This window comes from Ranitomeya variabilis, chromosome 8, assembly GCF_051348905.1.
Source record: "Ranitomeya variabilis isolate aRanVar5 chromosome 8, aRanVar5.hap1, whole genome shotgun sequence".
Lineage (NCBI taxonomy): Eukaryota > Metazoa > Chordata > Amphibia > Anura > Dendrobatidae > Ranitomeya > Ranitomeya variabilis.
Window position 1 is genome coordinate 198,333,266 of NC_135239.1, and position 26,226 is coordinate 198,359,491.

Genomic DNA, 26,226 nt, shown 5'->3' on the forward strand with positions numbered 1-26,226 from the left:
ATTCTTCGTTGGTACCATATATAAATGCATAATACATTTATGCCAGGCTGTACATTACTCCAGGCTCTTACGCACACTCCACACATCGCCTTAGGTTTCCACCTGCTGCACAGTCTTCCTTCATATCATTGGGATTCAGTAAACATGGAACAATATGTCTTTTTTCCTTCCAGTATAAAATGCAGGCGTATTCCTCAAATCTCCGAAGGACACCATGCACAGTATACACCGGCACTGCTGAGCTCAGATAACATAATACTGAGGTTGCCAGCTCCTCCTTTGTTGTGCGGTGGCTCTTTGAAGAAGGCCGCTTTGGGCAATGCAATAGAATTGTGAGAAGACTGGAAAATGTGTCTGTGTAGAACGGTTTGTCTGAAATTCTCCCCCCGACTAGAGTTTCAACAGCTTGTGGCATCTTCTGGATCCTGACCGGGCTACTGATAACACGAGGCAATGCTGAGCATCACACGTTAAGATTAAAGATGTCAGAATCAGTTCCAGCAACCTAAAGATAAGAGTAAACGGCAGCACGACATCTACTACCGTAAAAAAATAATTATGCCCATTTAAAGGGGTTTTTCTGTTCTTCAAAAATGTGTCTAATATGTAAGAAACCGAGACATTAAACGTTTATACTAGATCCCTGGAAGGCTACATCCGTACGATGTCATGGTTGCCACTGGGTGTTGGGTCCCTTTAATCAAACTTTACCGAGGCCTTCAACCACTCACACACGGTGCATCGCTCCTGTGCCCGAGATGGTACACTGGGACACAAAGTACTTATAATGTAAAATTGAGGTTTTTTTTAGTATGTTGATTGGATTATTGAAAATATTTAATATTAATGTTGATCTATCACCTGGTATCATCTGTAGACCTGATGATGCTTCTGTATTTACTTTGAATATTCATGTCAGGATGGCTGTATACTCCTTTATGAAGGGTTATCTATATACTTACCCTGAGCGACAACTCCTCAGTGTCCTCTTTGCTGCTGCTGAATCTGCCCCCACTTTGCATAACTGACAGCTACTCAGTGCTGTCAGTCCTTATTGATGAATCTGCACCATCCTATACCGACAGCTCCTCAGTGTCTCTCCTCCCTGCTGCTGAATCTCCACCCACCTAGCCTGAGTGACAGCTCCTCAGTGTCTCTCCTCCCTGCTGCTGAATCTCCATCCACCTAGCCTGAGTGCAGCTCCTCAGTGTCTTCTCTGCTGCTGAATCTCCACCCACCTGGGGTGAGTGACAGCAAATCAGTGTCCTCTCTGCAGCTGCTGAATCTGTCCCCACTTAACTGAAAGCTCCTCAGTGCTCCCCCTCCTTAATGATGAATCTGCACCATCCTATACTGACAGCTCCTCAGTGTCCCTCCTCCCGGTTGCTGAATCTCCACCCATCTAGCATGAGTAACATCTCCTCAGTGACTCATCACCCTGCTGCTGCTGAATCTCCACCCACCTAGTCTGAGTGACAGCTCCTCAGTGTCTCTCCTCCCTGCTACTGAATCTCCATCCACCTAACCTGAGTGATGTCTCCTCAGTGTCCCTCCTCCCTACTGCTGCTGAATCTCCATCCACCTAGCCTGAGTGACAGCTCCTCAGTGTCCTCTTCTACTGAATCTCCACCCACCTAACCTGAGTGACAGCTCCTCAGTGTCTTCTCTGCTGCTGAATCTCCACCCACCTAGGTTGAGTGACAGCAAATCAGTGTCCTCTCTGCTGCTGCTGAATCTCTTCCCACTTTGCTTAACTGACAGCTCTGAGCACTACCTTACCTTACTGATGAATCTGCACCCTCCTATCATAATTGACAACTCCTCGGCATCCTCGACCCACCTAGCATGAGTGACAGCTCCTCAGTGTCCTCCTCTCTGCTACGGAGTCTCCAGCCTCCAAACCTGAGTGACAACTCCTCAGTGTCCTCCTCCTTGCTACTTCTTATTCTCCACCCATCTTTCATAACTGACAGCCCCTCAGTGTGCCTCCTCCTAGCTCCTGCTGGTGTTTCATACTGCACCTACGGACGAAGACCAAATACATTCATTTGGACTCATGAGTATCTCTCTCTTCAGCTGGACTCACAAAATACTGGTCAGAACAGTCATTCTGACATGGATTTTCATAGTAAGCACACTAGCATCATCTGGTCAGGTATACAGATTGCATTGTGAATTCTGGTAACAGATCAGTTTTAAATCGAAGAGTGCTTGTTTCTGCACAAAGCCAAAGCACAATTTTTTTTCCAGGCTATGCGCCAATTATGACCCTACTGTACAAGTTGCATGTCTAGATTTAGCACATTACACAATCTTTCACTGCCGCAAACTTGGGAGGAATGATTTTGATAATCAAAAGGAGTTTATCTATTGGGGTTCCAAGTTCAGGATCATCATCTAATAATCGGACTGGAGAGGGGCTACAAGGGGGAATCAACACATTTGTGCGTTACAAATAGGTTGCAGATGCTCAAAAAGGTCTTCCCATGAACGATGTACATTTTAATCAATAGACCTTACTATCTTACTCCAGCAGCATTTTTTTAATCCATAGATCTTGGAATAACAAGTTCCACAACTGGATGTCTTAAAAAAAATGTTCCTGTGCTCAAATAATCTTATAACTATGCCCCTGCTATGTTCTATCTTACATGTGGTGTTCAACTATGCAAAGCTGCTCCAGTTCATGATTGGCACATACCAGGGAAGGAAGCATAACAGAGCATGTAGATGACACAGCAGGGGCTCGTACCTGCTGCTTTCTGTGAGGTAACACATTTCTCTGCCTGTTTGTTTTATCAAAGCAGCCAGTGTTTCTGCCATGTCTTCAGACCAGTGAGTTGATCATAAAGCAAGACAGTGATGTAGGAGTTCTGAGGGCCGCTGATCCCATACATCACTGACTTTATTTATGATGAGCTCACAGGACTGGTGACAAGGCTGAAACACTCGCTCCTGTGACAAAACAAACGGGCAGATAAATATGTTACCGCACAGAAAGTGGCAGCTGTGCGCCCCTAATGTGTTGTCTATATGCTCATGCTGAGGGTCCTAGCAACATGATACAAGGGTCCCAAAGCTGATCACAACTTAACAAAAAGGAATTATCCAAAGAGACTCTCTATATAGATATTTATATAATTCCGCGCTTTTATGTTTATTAAGCTTTGTTATTGTTTTGCATTGTCTCTATATTTAAAGGATATAATGATATATCTACCTTCATATTTTTACGTTATAAAATTTCTCATGTGCATGTACACAAAGTAACTAAACACCTGATGATAAGCTCCTTGTATCCTTATAACTGGAGCCGGTGAGGCTTGGGAGAACATTTATAATATCAATACCTGAATTTACTGAATAATTTTTGCATCGTCGGCAAGATTCCGAGTTATATGTGCACTTTTTGGAATATTCGGCTAAACTTTTGCCTGCCATCAGCATTGCTTACGCTGCACTTGTCATTGTGAATTAGCATTTCCTGGCGCAGACAGTGTGCGCATCAACAACCGCCTAAACAATGTGATCGCTGCTCGTTTCAGAGATATTCATCCTCATTTTTATTTAACTTTTCAGATCTAATAACAGCAACAACCTGAGAGCAAGAAAATAAAACCACGGGACTCGAATAAGAAGTATAAACTGTAAGGATCAATACTTATTGGGGGGCTCTGCTCATCAGGAACACTTTGGTCATAAAATTCAATGCCAGATCTTGACTGACGGAGGAGTGGGACGGATTTAAAGGTATTGTCCAGGGAAAAAAAAAAGTTATCACTTATCTACAAGATAGGTAATTCATCAGTGGGGGTCAGACCACTGGTACCCACACCGATAGGCAGCACAGGGAAAAAGCAAAGTGCAGAGCTCAGCAGCCCCATGGGAAAAAAAATAGAGCGGCGGTCAAGCATGCACTCTGCTGTTCCGTACAACCGGGGATTAAAGTGCCCTGTTCTGATCATCGGTGCAGTAGTCGGACCCCCACTGACCAAAAGTAATTACCTGTATTATAACCAAAAATAATATTAGAACTAGTGATAAGGACTTATAGGAGGTGCACAGCCATTAAAATGATACCTGTCTTGTAGTAATCAGATGTGCCAACGATAGGAAATCAAGCATTCAAACTGCATGCAAATTAGTCTGAAAGTGCACTAGGGGTGTGTCAGAGCGCTTGGTGAGTACCGATAAACCCCCAATTATTTTAGGTAATGCGGTTACCCATCTTATAAAGTGATGTCGCTAGGATAGTAGGACAGTGTCACTTAAAGAAGTGGTCCAGGTTTAAAAAACGACTGCTTTCTTCCAAAAACAGCACCACACCTATCCGCAGGTAGTGTATGGTGCGCTAAATTAAAACGGACATAACCAGAAATAAAACCTGCATTTTGTAATCCAAATCAACCCTTTTAATAATGGTGGGGGTCCAACTTCAGGGACCCAAGCAGTTCTGATAATATAGGGGAAGTGAAGGTGGCCAACTGCAGCTCCAACCAGGTGGCCCGCTGCGCTGCTGTGCGGGAAAAATGAGGAAACGGATGCACCACTACACCAGCACTATATCCACTTCTTTCTCAGGAATGTTGAGGTCCTGGTATTCAGACTCTCACTGATCAAAAATTATGGAATATGACTTCACCTTATGAAATGGGAGTCATTATTTTTTGTAATAAGGGTAAGAGAATCGCCTGTCATTTGCCTCTCCGTTTCCAAGAGCATAGCGACAGTCTAGTTGATTGACAGGAGTTGGAGGTGAATTCGGAGTGCAGGCTCATGTGTATCTGAATGTGAGTCAGATGCGGGATCCTCCACTCTTGACCACGGGTGTTATGTGCCACTACAACAGTGCATGCAACCGCTGTGGGGGTCTCTGAAGAGAGGGGGTACCCACTTTTGGTTGGACAAGGCCCAATTTTAATGAGTCGTTAGAACTTGCAGTGAGATGTCATCTATAAAGGGACTGTAATGTTTGCAAATCAAGAAGTAAAATATGTGGTCAAATCATGGGAAGAATGCACAAGAAGTGAAGGACAAGGAGGACAAGAAGGACAAGGAGGACAAGAAGGACAAGAAGGACAAGAAGGACAAGGAGGACAAGAAGGACAAGAAGGACAAGAAGGACAAGGAGGACAAGAAGGACAAGGAGGACAAGGAGGACAAGAAGGACAAGGAGGACAAGGAGGACAAGGAGGACAAGAATGACAAGGAGGACAAGAAGGACAAGGAGGACAAGAAGAACAAGAAGGACAAGAAGGACAAAGAGGGCAAGAACCTCCTGCCATATATAGGTGAGGGTGAGGAGTATGAGGATTATAGTTGAGCAGTTCCTGAAAGGGCCCTCATTTTTATCTCCCAATGATGGATGGATGAAAATGGTGATGGCAGTATATTTACCAAGACTCCTGTAGTGATTAGTGGAAAGACACCGGAGATTCTTTTTCATCTCGCAGAATTCATACACTTAGAGAAAGCTTTGGAGGAATAATTGTGCGCTGTGTTTTCCTGACATATTTTGATAGCTCGGTGACAGCAAATTAGCGGCCTTCTTAAACATGGCGTTTATGGGTGAAAATTACTAATGTTTAGAGGAGCCTTGATAGGCTACAGAGTTCATTTTTCTCTCTCACTTTCTCTTTTATATCTTCCAACAAAAAGAAAAAGAAACATAGGAAATCTAGACACACATTCACCTTTGGGATGTTGAAAAGAAGGACACGTTCCTCTTTGCTGTGACGGGGACAAAATTTAATTGAATTTAATCTAAGAGCTGAACTTCTGCGTGCTGGTTTTTGAGGTGCAAATGACAGGTGGAGAAACAACAACAACAAAAAACCTCAACATCCTTTTACCTAAAAATTTCTTTTTAAATGGAACTATTCTAAAATCGCAATTTCTAAAAAATGTATATAAAAGCTAAAAGTAACTTGAAAAAGGACTTTAGCAACAGGGCAGCTGCATTCAGTCAACGACAAGGTAATCGTATTGAGTTGCTGCTTGAGAAGTTATTCCATAATCACTACTATTGTGCCAATTTGTACGGCACTGATCAGACTAGATTTTTTTCCAAGTTTTTTCAGAGAAAAGGAACATTTGCAATCAGATAAGTATGATCCTGACTGCTATAAAAGATGCAAATCCTATTGTGTCATATGGACTTCATGTAGGTCATCCATATTACATGGACAGATACATATATATGAATGCTGCAAGCTTAATAGGGGTCCTACTATCAACATTCATAAGTTATTCAGAGGATTGGTATTAAAGGGTAATTCCCCCCCAAAATCAAGCTATCCACAGGATAACTCCACAGGGAATAACTTGCTGATTGCTGAGGATCTGACCACTGAAACCTCCAGGAATCCAGAGAAAAGGGCTTCACAGCCCAATTCTGCTCATTGTCTATGGGACTGTTGAATACAGTACTACTTCCCTCAGTCCCATTGACAACGGGAACAAAGGCCGAGTACATGTAGCTACCTCTGCGCGACATTTAGGCCGGAGCTGCTCATTCTCAGAATCGCTGGAGAATAACCCTTTAAATACCTGATTACTTGGATTCATGCTAAGAGTACCTCTATTTTAGTTATTATAAGAAATCCCACTGAATAGGCATTTAAAGGATTATTCTAAAAAAATAAGTTATCCTGTATCCATAGGATAGGGAATACATTTCTGATACCTGCACACCTGAACACAGTGATCCCAAGAACATGGCACTACAACCCCGTCCTTAATGGAGCAGAGGTGCGCATGCTAGGCCACCGATCCATTCATTGTTGATAGGATGGACGGAAACAGCTCAGCGTTGTACTCAGCAGTCCCACAATGAATGGAGCAGAAGACAAACATGCGCACCACCACTCATTGCAAGATAGGGGATCACTTAATTTATTGGAAATTACCCTTAAAATACTTGATCACTAGGACTCTTGCTGAGAACTGAAATAGGGGTACTAAGTTCACAGTTCCTCCTTAAGATTGTTCTAGTAGTAGTTATCAATGTAGCACCCAGACACAGTTCCCCTTTCATATTTTATGGCTAGCCAATCTTAACTCATCAAAATCAACTGATCCAAAACACACTATGGAAACAAGTGTATAGTGCCGGATACTGGGGTACAACTTAGCTTCTTTATGCATGTATCTCAAACGTAATCAAATTCTTTAAAAAAATAGAAATTTCCAGCAACAACAGCAGACGCAACAACAACAGACGCAACAACAACATACTGTAACTCAAGAGAATATACTGTGCTATTACCTTCTAGTCTGACCACCAGAGGTACTTTGAGCTCCAGCTCTCGGCATGCTTTGGTTATCCCATTGGCGATAATGGCACAGTTTACTATTCCTCCAAAAATGTTTATAAGAATCGCTTCAACCTGGAAAAAAAAAGGATTCAATTATTACATTTACCATTTCTGAACCAATAATATGCTAAAAGCTTAGAAACCATAGCACCGTCATAACAATATACTGAAACAAGTGTAGTGGAAGCTCCGTGAATAATGGAATTTCAAAAAGCATGTGGACCACACAAAAGGGCGCTTATAGGGCAATGTCGTCAGGAAAAAAAAAAAAAATGAGAAGCTAGTAAAAAGTCTCACCTTTGGAGGTTGTACTGTCGCTACAACTCCCAATAGAAGCATGAAAGATTTGGATAGCCAGATGGAAACGTTGCCGGTGTCCTAAATCCTCCGTCAGTTGTGTCAGACATTACTGGGAGAAGATTCAATGTGGTGGGAAAGGTGCGGCTGGCTACCCCTCAAATGGGACACTCGGAAGGTGCAGATAACCGGCTAAAGATTGTCCATGTGAATAAAGATTGTCAGCCGGTTATCGGTGATGTTCTGAGTGTCCCATTTGAGACAAAGTCACCTGCACCAAATCCACCACATTGAAGCTTCATGAATGATGGGGGTCTTGGATGAATTGTACTGTATGCACATTTTGCCCATGCGTTATGGAGTCTCCTGGATTTGTTCTAGCTGGAGAACCTTGTGTGAAGTAATAGAAATCTACTACTCTTAAAACATGGAGAACCAGACCAAATAAAGGTCCTGGCATAGCGGTGGCCAATTTGAATAAAGCCGCTGGCTATCTGTGGAGTGAGAAGGTTCAGCTATTTTCGGATGCTTTATTTTTAGGAAGAGGACCCCTTTACTTAGTATGAGTGCAGGTCCTACGAGGAACACAGCCAATTAAACATTTACGGCGGCTTCTAACACAATTCCACCATTCATGTAGGGAACACAAACAGAAGGGAGGATCCAGGAGTAGTTGCGGTCTTGCCTGTGGCCCACTTATGTCCCAGCACCTACCCGATATCTACACATCCTCTCCAATAGCAATTTGTACATAAAAAAAAATAAATACTAATACTGGGAATAAAAATCCAAAGCATTTGCTGTCTATGAAGATGTCTGAGATCTCAGAATGATCAAACAGTGATTAATACAGTTTTCTTTGTGTTTACGTGTGAAGCTTGGAAAACATCACCGGTACAAAAGCACATCTAATCAACATCTGAGACGTGCCGTGTTTTGCCTTAGTGAACATGAAAATTGTTGCCTCCTCCCTTATCTGTTCTGCGTGTTCCTCTAGGGATTCAACAGCGCCACACTTATTTATTTATTTTGCCAATTTACATGTTGATTCTACATCTAGATGAGAGATAAGGAGGATATCGGGCGCTAACACTATTTTGGGGTGCCTGGATAAAGCAAGGGTACCGCCAATTTTGCTGCTAAGTGCATCTCTTAGCAGAAGTGACTGTGGGAGACGTCCCCATTAGTGATAAGCGTATGTGCTGAGATAAGGTGTTATCTGAGCACGTTCGGGTGCTGAGTGTCTTCGGTGTGCTCAAATAATATGTTCGAGTCCCGGCGGCTGCATGTCTCGCGGATGTTCGACAGCCGCAACACATACAGGGATGGTCTAACAAACAGGGTTTTCGAGTGTTTTCATACATGCAGTTTAAAGAGCTGTAAAACTTTCTCCACCAGATATTCAAATTATTTTGCATCTTAAGCTATTATCATACAAAATTTTTCATGAGAAAAGGAAATAGAGCGGTTTTTCCACTTTTTTATTGTCAGAATGGGCTATTAAAATACATTTTTAAATTTGTTTCCCTTTCTGTAACAATTATTTTTATAGATCTTTTCTAGATCTTTTCTAGATCACTTTTTTTTTTTGACTGGGTGTGGCTAAAAAAACCAAGGATTTTTGAATGGAAGCAACTTTACAATCTACTTTTTTAATTCTATTTTTTTTTAAATTTATGGCACATACTGTGTTCCTTATATGGTTATAAAAGACCTTTGGAAGGCACTTCAACATTTCATTATTATTTTTTTTAAATCTGATTTCCCCTACAACTGAGGCTGGAATATTACCCCTAGTTACAGTGGAAATTGAGCCTCCTGGCAGCGTAGCAGAGTTGACAATCTCCTAGGACTAGACAGTGCCTGCTTCCTCCCTAGACCCAGCCAATGGCACTTCCTATATGCTGTATACACAGCCCTTATTCAGCACTATCTATACAGCGATCAGGAAGACAGAGACGGAAATAAACCCTCTGTGCCTTCTCTATTGGAAGCTGGATCATCTGCAATATGCACTGAGGTTTGAAAATGTCACTGCAGAGTCAAACGTGGACTCTCCCAGCCAAATCCCCAACAGCCGCTAAGGTAAGAAAGCGATTAGCAACATGATTGGAGATATGTTAGCGGTATTTTTACCGCTTGGTGCGTCGACTTGTCTTTGTGGGATAAGTTGCACATTTTATCCAGATTTAAGTAGTTGAACACCCAAGATCAGAGTTTGCTCTGATCTTGGCTGATGCCATTGAAGTGCAGCTTTCAACTACCACAGTCAAGTCTAAGGCTATGTGCACACGTCAGGATTTATTGTAGAAATTTCCTGAACAAAACCGGACATTTTCTGCAAGAAATCCGCATGCATTTTTTTCGCTTTTTTTTTTGCGGATTGTTTGCTTTTTTTCCCAGAGATTTCCCAATGCAATAATATAGTGGGAAATCCGCAAAATTAATGAACATGCTGCGTTTTTTACCGCGATGCGTTTTTTTTCGCGGAAAAAAAACCGTATCATGTGCACAAAAATTGCGGAATGCATTCTAAATGATGGGATGCATATGTATGCATTTTTTATGCGTTTTGAGCACGTTTTTATAGCGAAAAAACGCAAAAACCGCCAAAAATCCGCAACGTGTGCACACAGCCTTAATGTAGCTAATGGTAATTAATGTCACAGAACAACAAAAAAAAATTAAAAAACTGTTTTCATAATTGATTACTTTGTTATTAAAAAAAAAATAAACCAGAGTAATTAGAGAATAACAGGATTCAGTCACTATCTACATGAGTCAGGTGGAGAATTCATTGCAAGGTTTTACCATAATTTTACGAACCAGAGCCAACGGGTAAGAGTTAACACTCACTTTACCGATGCTTATATCCCCGTCATATTTCTGGCGTCTATTCTTTAGCCACTTGTCTCGCTCATTCCTCATAAATCATCAACAAGTGACACGATTTTCTGACGTTCAGAAACATGAGTTTAAGGCCGGCGTCACACTGGCGAGTTTTACGGACGTATGAGCGCAGAAAATACACCCGTAAAATATGCATAACACACGGCCCAATGATTCCCTATGTCCCAGCTCCTATCAGCCGTATTTTACTGATCCGTATTATACGGTTTTGTACGGCCGTACAAAATCGCAGCATGCTGCGTTTGTCACCGTATTGCGCAAAAAAATCGCCAATGAAAGTCTATGGGGGCGAGAAAAATACGGATTACACACAGACCAGCAGTGTGACTTGTGAGAAATACGCAGCGGTGTTCTATAGAAAAGCCGGTAATTCAATTGCCGGCTTTTCATTTCTCCTTCCCAAACCCAACAGGATATGAGACATGGTTTACATACAGTAAACCATCTCCTATCCCTTTTTTTTTTGCATATTCCACACTACTAATGTTAATAGTGTGTATGTGCAAAATTTTGGCCCTGTAGCTGCTAAAATAAAGGGTTAAATGGCGGAAAAAATTGGCGTGGGCTCCCGCGCAATTTTCTCCGCCAGAGTGGTAAAGCCAGTGACTGAGGGCAGATATTAATAGCCTAGGGAGCTACCATGGTTATTGGCCCCCCTGGCTACAAACATCTGCCCCCAGCCACCCCAGAAAAGGCCCATCTGGAAGATGCGCCTATTCTGGCACTTGGCCACTCTCTTCCCACTCCCGTGTAGTGGTGGGATATGGGGTAATGAAGGGTTAATGTCACCTTGCTATTGTAAGGTGACATTAAGCCAGATTAATAATGGAGAGGCGTCAATTATGACGCCTATCCATTATTAATCCAATAGTACGAAATGGTTAATAAAACACACACACATTATTACAAAGTCCTTTAATGAAATAAAGACACAGGTTGTTGTAATATTTTATTAGACTCTTAATCCACCTGAAGACCCTCGTTCTGTGAAAAAGTAAAAATAACAAATCAACAATATCTCATACCTTCCGATGATCAGTCACGTCCCACGATGTAAATCCATCTGAAGGGGTTAAATCATTTTACAGCCAGGAGCTGTGCTATAGCACTCGCTCCTGCCTGTAAAACCCCGGGTACTGAATGGAAAGCAGGGTGATCTGTAGTTACCTTGAGTTGCGGTGATGCGCCCACTGCTGGATGTCCTCATGAACTGGAGCCTTGGAAAAGTTCCCACGCTCGAGTTCACATGAGGACATCCAGCAGAGGGCGCATCACCGCGACTCAAGGTAACTACAGATCAAACTGCTTTCCATTCAGTACCCGGGGTTTTACAGGCAGGAGCGAGTGCTTTAGCACAGCTCCTGGCTGTAAAATGATTTAACCCCTTCAGATGGATTTACATCGTGGGACATAACGACGGAAGGTATGGAATATTGTTGTTTGTTTTTTTAACTTTGTTTCAGGACGATGGTCTTCAGGTGGATTAAGAGTCTAATAAAATATTACAACAACATGTGTCTATTTCATTAAAATACTTGTAAATAATGTGTGTGTTTTATTAACCATTTCGTACTATTGGATTAATAATGGATAGGTGTCATAATTGACGCCTCTCCATTATTAATCTGGCTTAATGTCACCTTACATTTGCAAGGTGACATTAACCCTTCATTACCCCATATCCCACCGCTACACGGGAGTGGGAAGAGAGTGGCCAAGTGCCAGAATAGGCGCATCTTCCAGATGTGCCTTTTCTGAGGTGGCTGATGTTTGTAGCCAGGGGGGGCCAATAACCATGCACCCTCTCTAGGCTATTAATATCTGCCCTCAGTCACTGGCTTTACCACTCTGGCGGAGAAAATTGCGCGGGAGCCCACGCCAATTTTTCCCGCAATTTAACCCTTTATTTTACAAGCTACAGTGCCCAAATTTTGCACTTACACACTACTAACATTAGTAGTGTGGAATATGCAAAAAAAAAGGGGATATGAGAAGGTTTACTGTATGTAAACCATGTCTCATCATGTCGGGTTTGGGAAGGAGAAATGAAAAGCCGGCAATTGAATTACCGGCTTTTCACATATATCGCGCTGAATTAAATATAAATACAGAATATATATATATATATATATATATATATATATATATATATATATATATATATATATATATGTATATATGTGTCTCAATGAGCACATAAATCCATTAGATGTCGGTTTTGCAAGCCTGCGAGAAAATATCGCAGTACGGATGCCATACGGATTACATCCGGAAGATGCCATGCACAAAATACGCTGACACACCCTGCCTACGGATGACATACGGATCACTATTTTGGGGACTTTTCTGCGTATTACGGCCGTAAAAAACGGACCGTATTTACATACGCTGAGTGTGACGCCGGCCTTAATCCTTTTTTTTCGGGCAGGAGTGAATTTGTGGTGGAGTAAAAAAAAAATAAAAAAAGCGCAAGCAGCATTTCACAGTCGGTAAGCTTTCCGAGAGCGCAGCATAAAAGCTGATTTTATTAAAAGTTCATTTCAAAAATACTAAAATTCCCCCACCCCCCCCGAGCTCTGGACGTAACCTCGTGTAATAGAAGCATAAACCACGCCATCTTTATGTAAACTATGTGCTGTTTGCATTTATGGCCCCGCATCGCTCTGAACGCTGTTAGTCAGGGTCAATTGACGAGGCAGACATTTTATCTGTGTTGTAAATAAGCTGGCGGAGTGGAGTTCTTTAAGCTAACTAACCACAGTATGTCTATAGCGGGAATGTGATGGAAGGATGATGAGCACGTAACCAATCCAAAGGCCTCTACTGTCCCGGGGACTCCTGAAAAAAGAGGAGACCCCAAGACTTGTAGGCTATTCTCATACATGATGGCACCCCTAAACAGGCAGGTAGAGAAGGCAGTGATGTCGAGACCGGAGTCGCAGACTCAAAACCAGGATCCATCAGAACTCTTCATGTCTCATGATCGAGGAAGAATTGGAGGAGTGGGGGGAGAGATCTATATATTAATAGGTTGAGAATATGTCTGACTTTTTCAAGCTGATTTATTTAAAAAAAAAAAAGAAAAAACATGAAAGTACAATGTAGTTTATGGCAATAATATAAAAACCTCCTGCAGCCATTAAAAAGAAAGCGCGTCAACAGTTCAAAATTGGCCAGTTTTTTTTGCTTATTTTATTCCCGCTGTTCTCCTCAGTATTCCGCTTTTTGTTTCTTTTTAATCCTCTATACGGTTCCCCAGATATAGGCTTTTTCGCTTCATGCTATTTTATATGGTTTTTACCAGGAGGGCGGTGCTCAAAAGGTAATTATCCAGAACAGCCTAAAGACACGCCCTAGAGGATCCTGTGAGCCAATAAAGATCATGAAAATCAGCACTAAAAATGCCCATGTCTCTGAAACCGCATATAAAGAAGGTCGGCATTCAGCGATAGGGAGGTGCTTGTAAAGAATTAAGTCAAAATACAGGATTCTCATAAGCTTGTCGCCGTGACAAAATTTATTGAACCCAATAGAATTTTTTTGTCAAATGTGATTGTGTATAATACAAAAAAAAAAAAAATGTATTCATTCGCATTAATTGTGACTTCTCATGATTTATTCAACTGTGACTTATACCGTTTCGGCTCATCCTGAGTCTTGCTCACATAGTCACAGTGTTCAAATGAAGGAAAAATACCTAAAAAAAACAAACAAAAAAAAACAACACCAAAATATGTTCACAGTACATCTGCCAGGGAATATGGCAGCTGTGTTTGGTGGGTATTCCGCTTGTTGTTTCTTTTAAATCCTCTATACGGTACCAGAGATATGGGGGTCTCCTTAATGATATTTTTAGGATTTGTTTGAACCAGGATGGTAGTACTCGAAGGGTAATTATTAGTGATTAGCGAGCACGCTCGGGTGACATCCAAGTATTTATGAGTGCTCGGAGATTTAGTTTTCATCACGGCAGCTGAATGATTTACAGCCATTAGCCAGCCTAAGTACATGTGGGGGTTGCCTGGTTGCTAGGGAATCCCCACATGTAATCAAGCAGGCTAGTAGCTGTAAATCATTGAGCTGCCTCGATGAAAACTAAATCTCCGAGCAGTCATAAATGCTCAGAGGTCACCCGAGCGTGCCCGGGAAAACCCGAGCAAAGAGTACACTAGCTCATCACTAGTAATTATCCAGAGAAGCCTAAAGACACGCCCCAGAGGATCCTGTGAGACAAACCCCCTTAGTTAATATATGAAAATTAGCACTAAATAAAAAATGTCCATCTCTCAAAACCATATGGCGGATTAAAAAAAACAAAAAAATTAAATCCTTAGTAGAGCAGTGGGGATAAAAAGTCAAAACGGGATCCTTCTGACCTAGTGACAGGCACACTTTAAAGATCACTGCCATTATGCACCGTAATAGTGGACTTGATCTGTTTACTCCCGGCAAAGTAAACTTTTACTTTCCAGTTAGACTCTTTGATGAAACATGAAATGCTTTTAACAAATCTGAGTGTATAAAACTTGAGCCCATACAGTGTTACGGATTGACTCCAAATTTATTCTGTAGCTGAAAGGCGACCCAAGAACCAAGGCAATGTCATTAACAATTATCTTTAGCATAAAATATAAAGTAAAGACTTCTACAAGTTGAAGTATCAAAAAGTCTCTGACTGCCCATCTCCAGATATCCATAGGCTACACGTACACTTGGGTGCTTTGGATACACTAGAATTTTACGGAGCTACAAGTGCTGAATACTGATCCACAGCTCTGGTGTATGGCGCTCTCCTGTGTGTTTAATTATCAGTCCATCAATTAATTCTTCTCACTATTATGTTTTCCATCTTGTCTTTGCGAGATTCATGACCACCGTCCTCGGCGGGCAAATGTATGCATTGTGCAGTTTTTTACAAGAGGATATCGATGAATCACACATCAACCATGAAGTCCATTTACATCTATCCGCTATTCCATAACATCATGCAGTGTAAGAATTTTTTTTTCTAGAATTCCATGTACTATTAATATAATAAGTACGGTATATACATTATTTAATGGATCCCATTCATTTTAACAGTAAAAAAAAACAAACAAAAAAACACTCCAGCGCTAGCAAGAAATAATCACTTGAGTAGTTAAAATTCTTGTATTCTTCAGTATTATAAATAAAATAAAGAAGCTTGGTAAGGATCGTGAGTGGAACAAAAAGTTATCTGCTCAATAATTTTATCATTTTTTCTATATACTATATTTTTTATGAAATGACAAAATCCTTGAGTTTTGAAAGCTACCATTAAATAGGGCACATTTTTTAAAAGTTTTTTTCATTTTTTTTTTTTTTTTTTTACATAACCACCCCTCATTTCCATCAGGACGCCCCTGAACGTACAAGCTTGGTCAATGAAAAATGTTGGGAGTATCACTTCCCAGAAGGCTTCTGCAGGGTCTGAAGTTCAGAAGATCTCCCCTTTTTTTCCTTAGAGAGTTGGAAAATATGCCATAGATGTTTATAAAGGCACATGTTCCACCGAGACATGAGTGTGTATGCACACATTGGATTGTCCATCTTACTGGAAGACACCATCTCGTTTTTAGTTTCCCCCTTGAATACGCCTCTGGACGTACAAGCTTCATCAATGAAAAATGTTGGGAGTATCACTTCCCAGAAGGCTTTTGCAAGGTCTGAATGAGTTCAAAAGGTCTCCCCTTTTTTCTGAGAGAGTTGGCAAATAAGCCTTAGGGGCTTACAAAGGCAGATGTTCTACCGAGACATGAGTGTGTGGCTGTCCACCTTTCTGTAGAATACCATCTTGTTCTTAAATCCCATACTTGGTGCTGGTTTATTCTACATATTTATGTCAGAGATTCACACAGTCACTGAGATGATGAGCTTGTTTGAATGGCTACAAAGCCTAGAGGACAATAAAATAAAATTAATAATCATCTAGTAAACCCCTACTGGTCAAATGCCACCACAGTGGTCCTGTCGAATTATTGCAGACTGTCCTGCAGTGACGAAGTCTGGACCACACGCACATGCTGCAGACAATCACAGGCGGCACTGGTCATGTACTGACAGCCCTACCCTCACCGATGTGGCCCGTGTATGGCTGCAGTAATCGCGTGCCTATGGTCAGCACATCACTGCAGGAAAGGCAGGCGACACCTTTATATGCACATGATGCAATCCGTGTCTGCTAGTTGGGCTCAGTCCTTCTCAGTACTTATCCACATGTATGTTACTTAACAATCGGTAAGGTTTTTAATATTAGAGTTAGGACTGTCCCAGTTAGGGTCACCGTGAAGTGGTGGGATGGCTTTTGCATTTTTTTTTTTAATAAAAAAACATGTTAACTAAGCACCCTATATTATTTTCATGCACTATTGCTGTTTATTTACTGCATGGTATCCAATCATTATGTTTCGGTTTTTGGTTTTAGTTTGTTCAGTGGCCAGTGTGAACGTGCGCTAACACACTGGATGCACAACAGTTTAAATCCCAGTTCATAACTTTGTTGTTTTTTTTTCAGTCTGTTGGCACCATGTGCATATAAACGTGTGTTCTGCCTTTACTTTGAACTGGTCATCGTATTGATGTGGTCTCCCTTGGCTGTGTGTCCACCAGTTGGGCCCAGTCCATCTCGGCCCTTATCTACATGCATGTCACTTGGCAAACGGTAAGGTTTTTAATATTAGAGTTAGGACTGTCGCAATTAGGGTCACCGTGAAGTGGTGGGATGGCTTTTGCATTATTTTTTCTTTGTAACTAAGTACCATATATTATTTTCATGCACTATTGACGTTTATGTATTTACGGCATGGTATTCAATCATTATGTTTCTGTCTTTGGTTTTATCCTGCTCAGTGGCCAGTGTGAACATGCGCTTACACGCTGCATGCATACCAGCTTATATCACAGTTCATACCTTTGTTATTGAAAAAAAAATAAAATATATATATATATATATATATATATATATATATATATATATATATATATATATATATATATATATATATATATATATATATATATATATATCAGATATGGAAATCCACAAAGAAAAATGGTCATCAAATGTAACGCCAGGGGAGAAGGCACTGGCAGACCTCCAGTATTATCTACTTAGGAAGTCAGAGGTGAGAAAGATCTGATGATACGATCTGCAGAACATTGTGAATCTATGTTCTTCTCATCTCTTTCCCTTCTCGTGGTGGAACAACAATGGCAGCCAGCAAGAAAGCGAGGAAGTGTGTAATAAAAAGCACATCCGCAGCGGCGATTTCTCAGCCCCGTAATAAGGGGTAAAGGCAACGCGTCTCCGTCTGAAGCTTTGGATTTGGAGATGGATTGCAGCTTTCTATCATCATTAGCCGGAGAATTAAAACGAGGGGAATCGTCAACGTCTTCTTCCCTTGCAGCACATTTATAAATCTATAAAGAGGACGTCTAACTGTCTGCGCCTCCGAAGTGCGAGTCTACTGGGTATCCTCTACATCCTGCCCATCGAAGCAAAGGTTAAACAGAACGGCTGGGACCTTTCTCTTGTAATGAAGCAGATGAATCCATAAAGCTTGATGGTGTCAGGCGCTGGATAGCAGAATAAACTCAGCTCCGTCGGCCAAACGAGCGAGCGCCATTGTTGTGTGGCACCGAAGCAGGGTCATCCGTAAATCAGTCACAGCTCAAATGTATGGTCTTTTTTTATTTTTAATAAAATCTATAAAAAGTTTGACCTTGAAAATTAAGGGGATGCATTTGATGCTTTGTCCTCTTTTTCTATCCCGGTATAGTTGCACCCATTTTTGGAAAATCCGTTTCCAATCTGTCATCCTCCATGGATACAGCGCTGCGCCTTCTCCGCTGCTTTCGGTGTCTGTTGACGGTTCTGCCGTCAATCAGTGAGCTCAGTGGTTTTGCCAGAGTTGCATACACAAGTGATTGGCTGCAGCCCTGTAAATGTTCACACAACAGACACCAGGAGCAGCAATGGAAACTTCACAAAGACCTGGGGATGGTGATTAAAGCACAGTTTGGTAAAACATACTGTAGGCAGGAGAAGGGTTTTTGGAAACTTAAAAACCTTCAAAAAGGGCAGTTCCTTGCACAACTTGGTGGAAAAAACAGTGATTGGGGTGGGGTGGGGGTCGGCAAAAAATTGACTCAGCGCTGCGCCTCCATTATCCAGATGGGTGTGAGTCCTAGAGGTAAGCATATGGGGTCCGAACATCACAATTCTCAAGCGAAATCCCCCCCCCCCCCCAACAGCAAGACACAGGGGTCAGAACTCCTTTATTTTTTGTTCGGAGCTCGCCCATATTCCTGCATTGCTAACTAGAATGAATCTAGCGGCTAAGTTTTCATGTCTATTGCCAAGGGGAGAGGGGGGGGATATCCGTTACCCATAGAAAAACAAGGACCCTATTTTGCCTCCCAAGGGCAGACATCAGGGGACAGTTGGATACAATGTTTATGAATCAGGTCAATATTAGAAACATGTATGACTGGCTTGATCGTGACCACGCCTGATATAGCCAGTGATACATTTATGTAATATTGAGATCATTTAACAATTCCCCCCACGTCAAGACAGAATATTATATCGCTGGGTGTTAAACAGTTAAAGAACTGCAGCCAGAACGATATGAAACTGAATATTCCGGGGAGAAGTCAGAGACCGAATCTATCAGTTTTACATTCCATTGCACAATTCCACACACTCCGCCTGCGCTGCATAAAATCAATGTATCATTATTAGGTTTTTTGGTAAAAGAATTGCATACAGAATAAATAAGTAAATACGTGTGATGAGCGGTGCGCGGGATTCTCACCCCTCATCTACTGAAGATTTTCATTACTTGTTTGGTCTCGGTTTCCAAATAACAGATAGAATGAGTAGAGTTGATATATTTAAATCTTAGATCGCTTTTGTTTGACAGATATTATATTCATCCCGACTCCTCTATACACATGCACACTCGGTTAGGCTGAGCATGCACGTGTTTTTAATAGAAAGCAGGGAAAGGGCCGATTCCAGAGTCTTTTGGCAACTGCTCGTCTCCTCTGAGAAGAAAGGATTGGGCACAATGAAATCCAATATTCCTGATTATTCAAGACATCCCTATACACATTAGTCAGATAATTTTACCAAAGTCAACTTTTTTTTGGTGCTGTAAAAAAAACTAACAAAAACTGAATAAAAACCAACAAAACAACTTCTCAAAAAAAAATAAAAATAAATAAAAGTTATGGCTGATGAATTCGATGAAGGCAAAAAAAATCTTCGACTTAAAAACAAAAAAAATTAGACTTTAAAAATGTAATACAGATTTTACTTAAACTCAGATTTCTAAAAGTTTTGAACACTATTATATTGGCAGGAGGGACTTCTACATGTACAACACAAGTGGATGTGGCCTTCAACAGATCTTATATTCCGTAGATAAAAAAAATGAAATAAAAAAATATATTGTGCATACAGTTCCTGTGCAAACTTATGCGTCTCCATGGTTACAGACTACAAACTATGTAGTCAGATCGCGCTGTTATGTTACTGTTCACTCTTTCTCTGCCTTCCTCTACAGATGGAGGGAAAAATGGAAGTAGTAAGAAAAAAGTCATCAAGCTAATCATTCACATTAGACTAAAGTCGTCTGAACCTGCAGATATCATCTGACAGCCTAATGTGTATGAAGTTCTCCCGACTCTCCTCAGTAGGATGATGACGGGGGAGAGAAGGATTCGGGCCAGATGGATTTCCAATGGCTGAGCCATTAGTTCTCTAAGTGATAAGCCGAGTCTGGCAGCGGCTCTCTCGTGGGGAACATACGAGCACTCTAATGTGTACGGAGCCTTTACGTACAGTCATTAAGACAATTCTTTTTTGCCAGTCTGGCAATCAACTAATTACTGCTGGTATGGCTACTGCAGGAGAAGTGTAGGGCCATACACATACATGGAAGGCCCAGGATCTGCACTTACAGAATGGCCCGTAGACGAGGGTCCTGACCCCGTTATATCCTAATTGGACAAGTGATTGAGCTACTTTCAAGTCACCTTGGTCTACATGCTTCTGGGTGATAAGGCAACGATTGCCGAGCAGAAAAAGATGGTCATGAGCTTTTTTTCCTCCCCAAAATGGCAATGAATTCTCTGTATGAGAATGATATTTATGAGCTATGAAGGATGTCAGAAATGCATGTAATGGTTGGGCGTTACAGAAGAAAGAAACTATTAAAAAAAAAAAAAGCAGAGTCACTGCCCAGTCTACTGCCATGCAATATAAAACAAACCTGACCCGGCCTGATTAACGGATGAAGCCCGATGGACTCAGTGGCTAAAACCCCCAGCCAATTGGGACGGATGTAGCTTCTCTGCGCTCCGCCAAATCTCATAGCCACGGCCATACATTACCCTAATCCTATTCATTAAAGGAGAGCTTACGCCTACATTTTTTACTGGATCGTCCTAATGCTTAAAATACTGTCCGGGTCAGACAGATCAGCGGCGTCCTGCTCTGTGACAGCCCCTGAGATTACGCTGTAGGATTCATGTATTTCACCACTGTCAGCATCAGATTTTTTGATTAAAAGAGTGGGGTGGTGGAGGAGGGTAAGAAAAAAATAAAATGCAAAAGGAACGTCTGGCTGTCACCTATATTTTACAGCTCTTCATATCTTCAGCAAGCAGTCGTGTATTGTCCTGAGGATCTGTTTTTTTTCCATTTGGCGGCCAGCAGATGTCTCTGAGCAAAAGTCTCGAAAAGCTTGAAGAATCCTCAACACCTTCTGATCTCAGTGATTCCATCAAAGACGAGCAGTAGGATGAATGATGGAATACAGTAATGCCGCACAGTCGGAGCGAAAGTACGAGAAAATTGCCAGGAGCGCTCCTGGTGGACATGCATTTATTTATGGCACTTCCGCTTGTCCAAATTAGGACTTTATAAACAGGGGGGTCACTACCGACATGGCCACAGGATTAGGGTCTTGCAAATCTTTTTTTCTCAACTTTGCCCAGTATCAGGCTACGGTTTTCAATGAAAGCTCTGTGATGCATTGTCTGTAATGTTTGCGGTGGTTCCCTCACATGTTGCAGATGATCATGGAGGTCCTAGCAAAGAAATACGCTGCGATCCACGCACTGGTGGGAGACCCTTCTAAAAACAAGAGACAGTTCAAAGAAGAAACCCCTTTCAAGCATTTCTGTATCTTATAGAAATATGAATAAATATTAGAAACACTCAGTTTGGGGCTTAACGTGAAGCCATCACCAGAAGATGACCTTATTGTGTTGAATGCATGTTATATTTTATAAATTTTAGGATTTTTTTCCATATCACAATCAATATTAAAAATAAAAAATAGAAATCTTACAATTTTCACACCGGTCACTGGGGCTTTTTTAAACTTTCACTTCCTGTTTCAGGAAATAATACATGTACGTTAGCAGTTTAGAAGCATCTAATGAGTGTGTGCAGAAGTTATTGAACAGGGAGGAGAAGATGTAACATCGCTCTATGTAGATGTGTGACCTGTCATTGTAATCCTGCCTGTGCTGATCAGGAAACTGCTGATAACTAGTGTTGAGCGATACCGTCCGATACTTGAAAGTATCGGTATCGGAAAGTATCGGCCGATACCGGCAAAGTATCGGATCCAATCCGATACCGATACCCGATACCAATACAAGTCAATGGGACTCAGGTATCGGACGGTATTCCTGATGGTTCCCAGGGTCTGAAGGAGAGGAAACTCTCCTTCAGGCCCTGGGAACCATATTAATGTGTAAAAGAAAGAATTAAAATAAAAAATATCGCTATACTCACCTGTCCGACGCAGCCGGGACCTCAGCGAGGGAACCGGCAGCGTTGTTTGTTTAAAATTCGCGCTTTTACTTGGTTACGTGAGGTCCCGGCTTGTGATTGGTCAGGGCGGCCATGTTGCCGGGACGCGGACCAATCACAGCAAGCCGTGACGAAATTACGTCACGGCTTGCTGTGATTGGTCCGCGTCCCGGCAACATGGCCGCCATTAACCAATCACAAGCCGTGACGTCACGGGAGGCTGGACATGCGCGTATTTTGAAAAGCGCGCGTGTCCAGCCTCCAGTGACGTCCCGGCTTGTGATTGGTTAATGGCGGCCATGTTGCCGGGACGTCACTGGAGGCTGGACACGCGCGCTTTTCAAAATACGCGCATGTCCAGCCTCCCGTGACGTCACGGCTTGTGATTGGTTAATGTCGGCCATGTTGCCGGGACGCGGACCAATCACAGCAAGCCGTGACGTAATTTCGTCACGGCTTGCTGTGATTGGTCCGCGTCCCGGCAACATGGCCGCCCTGACCAATCACAAGCCGTGACGTCACGGGAGGCTGGACACGCGCGCTTTTCAAAATACGCGCATGTCCAGCCTCCCGTGACGTCCCGGCTTGTGATTGGTTAATGGCGGCCATGTTGCCGGGACGTCACTGGAGGCTGGACACGCGCGCTTTTCAAAATACGCGCATGTCCAGCCTCCCGTGACGTCACGGCTTGTGATTGGTTAATGGCGGCCATGTTGCCGGGACGCGGACCAATCACAGCAAGCCGTGACGTAATTTCGTCACGGCTTGCTGTGATTGGTCCGCGTCCCGGCAACATGGCCGCCCTGACCAATCACAAGCCGGGACTTCACGTAACCAAGTAAAAGCGCGAAATTTAAACAAACAACGCTGCCGGTTCCCTCGCTGAGGTCCCGGCTGCGTCGGACAGGTGAGTATAGCGATATTTTTTATTTTAATTCTCTTTTTTACACATTATTACATTAATGTTGTTGCGATACCCGATACCCGATACCACAAAAGTATCGGATCTCGGTATCGGAAATTCCGATACAGCAAGTATCGGCCGATACCCGATACTTGCAGTATCGGAATGCTCAACACTACTGATAACTCTTCCTGAATGGACAGGAAGTAGGAGTCCAAAAAAAAAAAAGTCACAGTGGTCAGAGTGAAAATAAAGAAATACTGCATGATTACCAATTTTCTCTCTTAATAAACATTGTGATAAAATGAAGAAAAAAAAACATTGCAAAATCCACGTAACACAAAAACTTGATCTAATCAGTCATTTTCTTTAAACAGACGAATACAATAAATAACAGCTAATGATGCAGCTAATAAAACGTGGGAACTGAAAATCCCCGAAACTGAACAATGCAATGAACAACTGCTGGACAGATTGCAGCCAAGAATAGAAACAGTTCTGCCTTTTTTGTTTTGCGTGGCCGAGCATTTAACAAGCCTGCAATATACAAACCACCACTAGGGGGCAGTATGAGCCGGTTAGGTAAGGCTTTGTTTTGTTCTTTTTTTTCTCAATCCAAAAATACAACCTCTGTGTGGTGTCTCTTTTACTTTTGAACTGACTGCAAAGGTTTGTGTCGAAAATATAGACAGAGCCCAATAATGAATACACGGTAATGAAAGAACACACAAAAATAAACAATATTAAAATGACGGCAATCTTTTGTCCAAATTTTTGTCACATCATGTCTACATCCAGGTCGAGAGATTAAAAAAAGAAAAAAAAAAGAAGTGAAAAACTGATAAAGTCCAAGTAAGTCAGATCCTATAATATTGTCGAACGTGCGGTAGAGAGTGCGGAATTCCTTAAGCAAGTACTTAGCCGATAATGAGCCCCTGGCACCTCTCCTCATCATCATTAGGAACGAGAGAGAAGGTGATTACCAGCAAAAATGTAATATGCTCCTGTAATAAGGATTGTGCTGAGCAGACATCTCCAGAGATGATGAACACCTGCATGCACCGCTCTTGTAAGAAGCCACCATCTAGCGGCACCTGTACGGGGAGCGTCGGGAATCTCATGATTTGTACTATTGGTGTATGTGCACACAGGGTGTGTGGTTGGTGCAGAATTTTACTGTGGATTTCAATTTGGCAGAAAATCTGCAGTATTTTTTCATCAAAATTCCAGAGGATACTTCAAATGTGAACATGGCAATACAAGCAACACATTTCTGGTTATACTTTTATAAACTTATTCTTGACCACATTCAGGAACTCATTTCTTGAGCATAGATCACCTATACTCAGGATCGGTCCGGCTGCTGAGACCCTCATTGAGTCCAAATCAAATTATACAGCTGACTGTGATAGGGGTGCCAAGAGAGACCCAACCAACAGATCTGTTGTGCTAAGAGACGGACCACAAGAGGGAGATGGACCCTTACTGATCTGTTATGCCAAGAAACGGACCCTCACTGATCTAATGTCCCAAAGTCAAATACAACAGATCTAATGTGCCAAGAGATGGACCCCCACTGATCTGATGTGCCAAGTGTCGGACCCTCACTGATTTGATGTGCCAAGTGACGGACCCTCACTGATCTGATATGCCAAGAAACGGACCAACACTGATCTAATGTGCCAAGAAACGGACCAACACTGATCTGATGTGCCAAGCGTCGGACTCTCACTGATCTGATGTACCAAAGTCAAATCCTACAGGTCTAATGTGCCAAGAGATGGACCCCCACTGATTTAATGTGCTAAAAGTGAAACCAAACTAAATCGGATGTTGCAAGAGACTAAGCCAACATTCATCTGATGTGCTAAAAGATGGACCTCCCACTGATGTGTTGTGCCAAGAGAAGAACCTCCATTCATCTGAAGTGCCAACAGACAGACCCCAATGATCTGAGGTGCCAAGAGACGGACCCCCCACTGATATGATGTGCCAAGAGACAGACCTTCTCAAGTTATCTGATGTGCCAAGTGACGGACCCCCCCACTGATCAAATGTGTCAAGAGACAGATCTCCACTGATCGGATGTGCCAAGAGATGGACCCCCCAGTTATCTGATTTGCCAACTTACAGACCCCACCTCACTGATCGGTTGTGCCAAGAGACTGAATCCCTACTGATCAGATGTGCTGAAAAAGAGAACCCCACTGACTGGATGTGGCAAAAGATGGACTCCCTCCCACTGATTTAATATGTCAAAAAATAGAACACCAACGATTTGATAAATATACAGAGTAATGGGAAACCAAATGAATATTAGGTTTTCTTTTTTTGTGTGTGAAGAAAAGAAGTAAAAAACAAATAAGACAAAATAACTCAAAACATTAGTTTGTATAACTATTCACCCCCTAAAGTCAGTACTTTGTGGAGCCTCCTTTTGTAGCAATTACAGCTGCAAGTCGCTTTGGATAAGTCTCTGAGCTTTCCACATCTTACCACTTGGATTTTTATGCATATCTCAAGGCAAAAAAAAAAGGTTTAGCTCCTTCAGGTTAGGTGGTTTCCTCCGGAGAACAGCAATCTTCAAGTCTGACCAGAGATTCTCAATTGATAAGGTCTGGGCTTTAACTAGGCTACAGCAAAATATTTACACGTTTCCCCTTAAATCACTCGAATGTTGCTTTAGCAGTATGCTTTTGGTTATTGTCTTGTTAGAAGGTGAACCTCCATCCCAGTCTCCGATCACTGATAGAAAAAAAAAGTTTTGCTGTATTTTGCACCAGCCATCTTCAGCTCAACTTGGACCCTTTTTCCTGTCCCCGCTGCCGAAAAACATCCCCTCAGCATGATGCTGCCACCACCTTTTTTCACTGTGGGGATTGTGTTCTTGGGGGTGATAAGAGGCGTTGGTTTGGTGCCAGACATAGCGTTTACATTAGTGGCCAAAA

At 42.1% G+C, this 26,226-nt stretch overlaps 1 protein-coding gene and 1 long non-coding RNA gene across 2 annotated transcripts in view; one reads left to right on the forward strand and one right to left on the reverse strand.

Annotated features, from left to right (window-relative positions):
• Nucleotides 1-26,226, reverse strand: part of SUCLG2 (succinate-CoA ligase GDP-forming subunit beta) — a 162,589-nt gene that overhangs the window by 13,888 nt on the left and 122,475 nt on the right. The window contains exon 10 of the mRNA XM_077276044.1: nt 7,268-7,388. Within this exon, the coding sequence (XP_077132159.1) occupies nt 7,268-7,388 (121 nt within the window). The remainder of the gene's footprint in view (nt 1-7,267; nt 7,389-26,226) is intronic.
• Nucleotides 3,685-15,493, forward strand: LOC143787375 (uncharacterized). Its single transcript, XR_013218344.1, has 3 exons — nt 3,685-3,750; nt 4,092-4,180; nt 15,387-15,493. It is a non-coding gene; the product is annotated as an uncharacterized LOC143787375 (long non-coding RNA).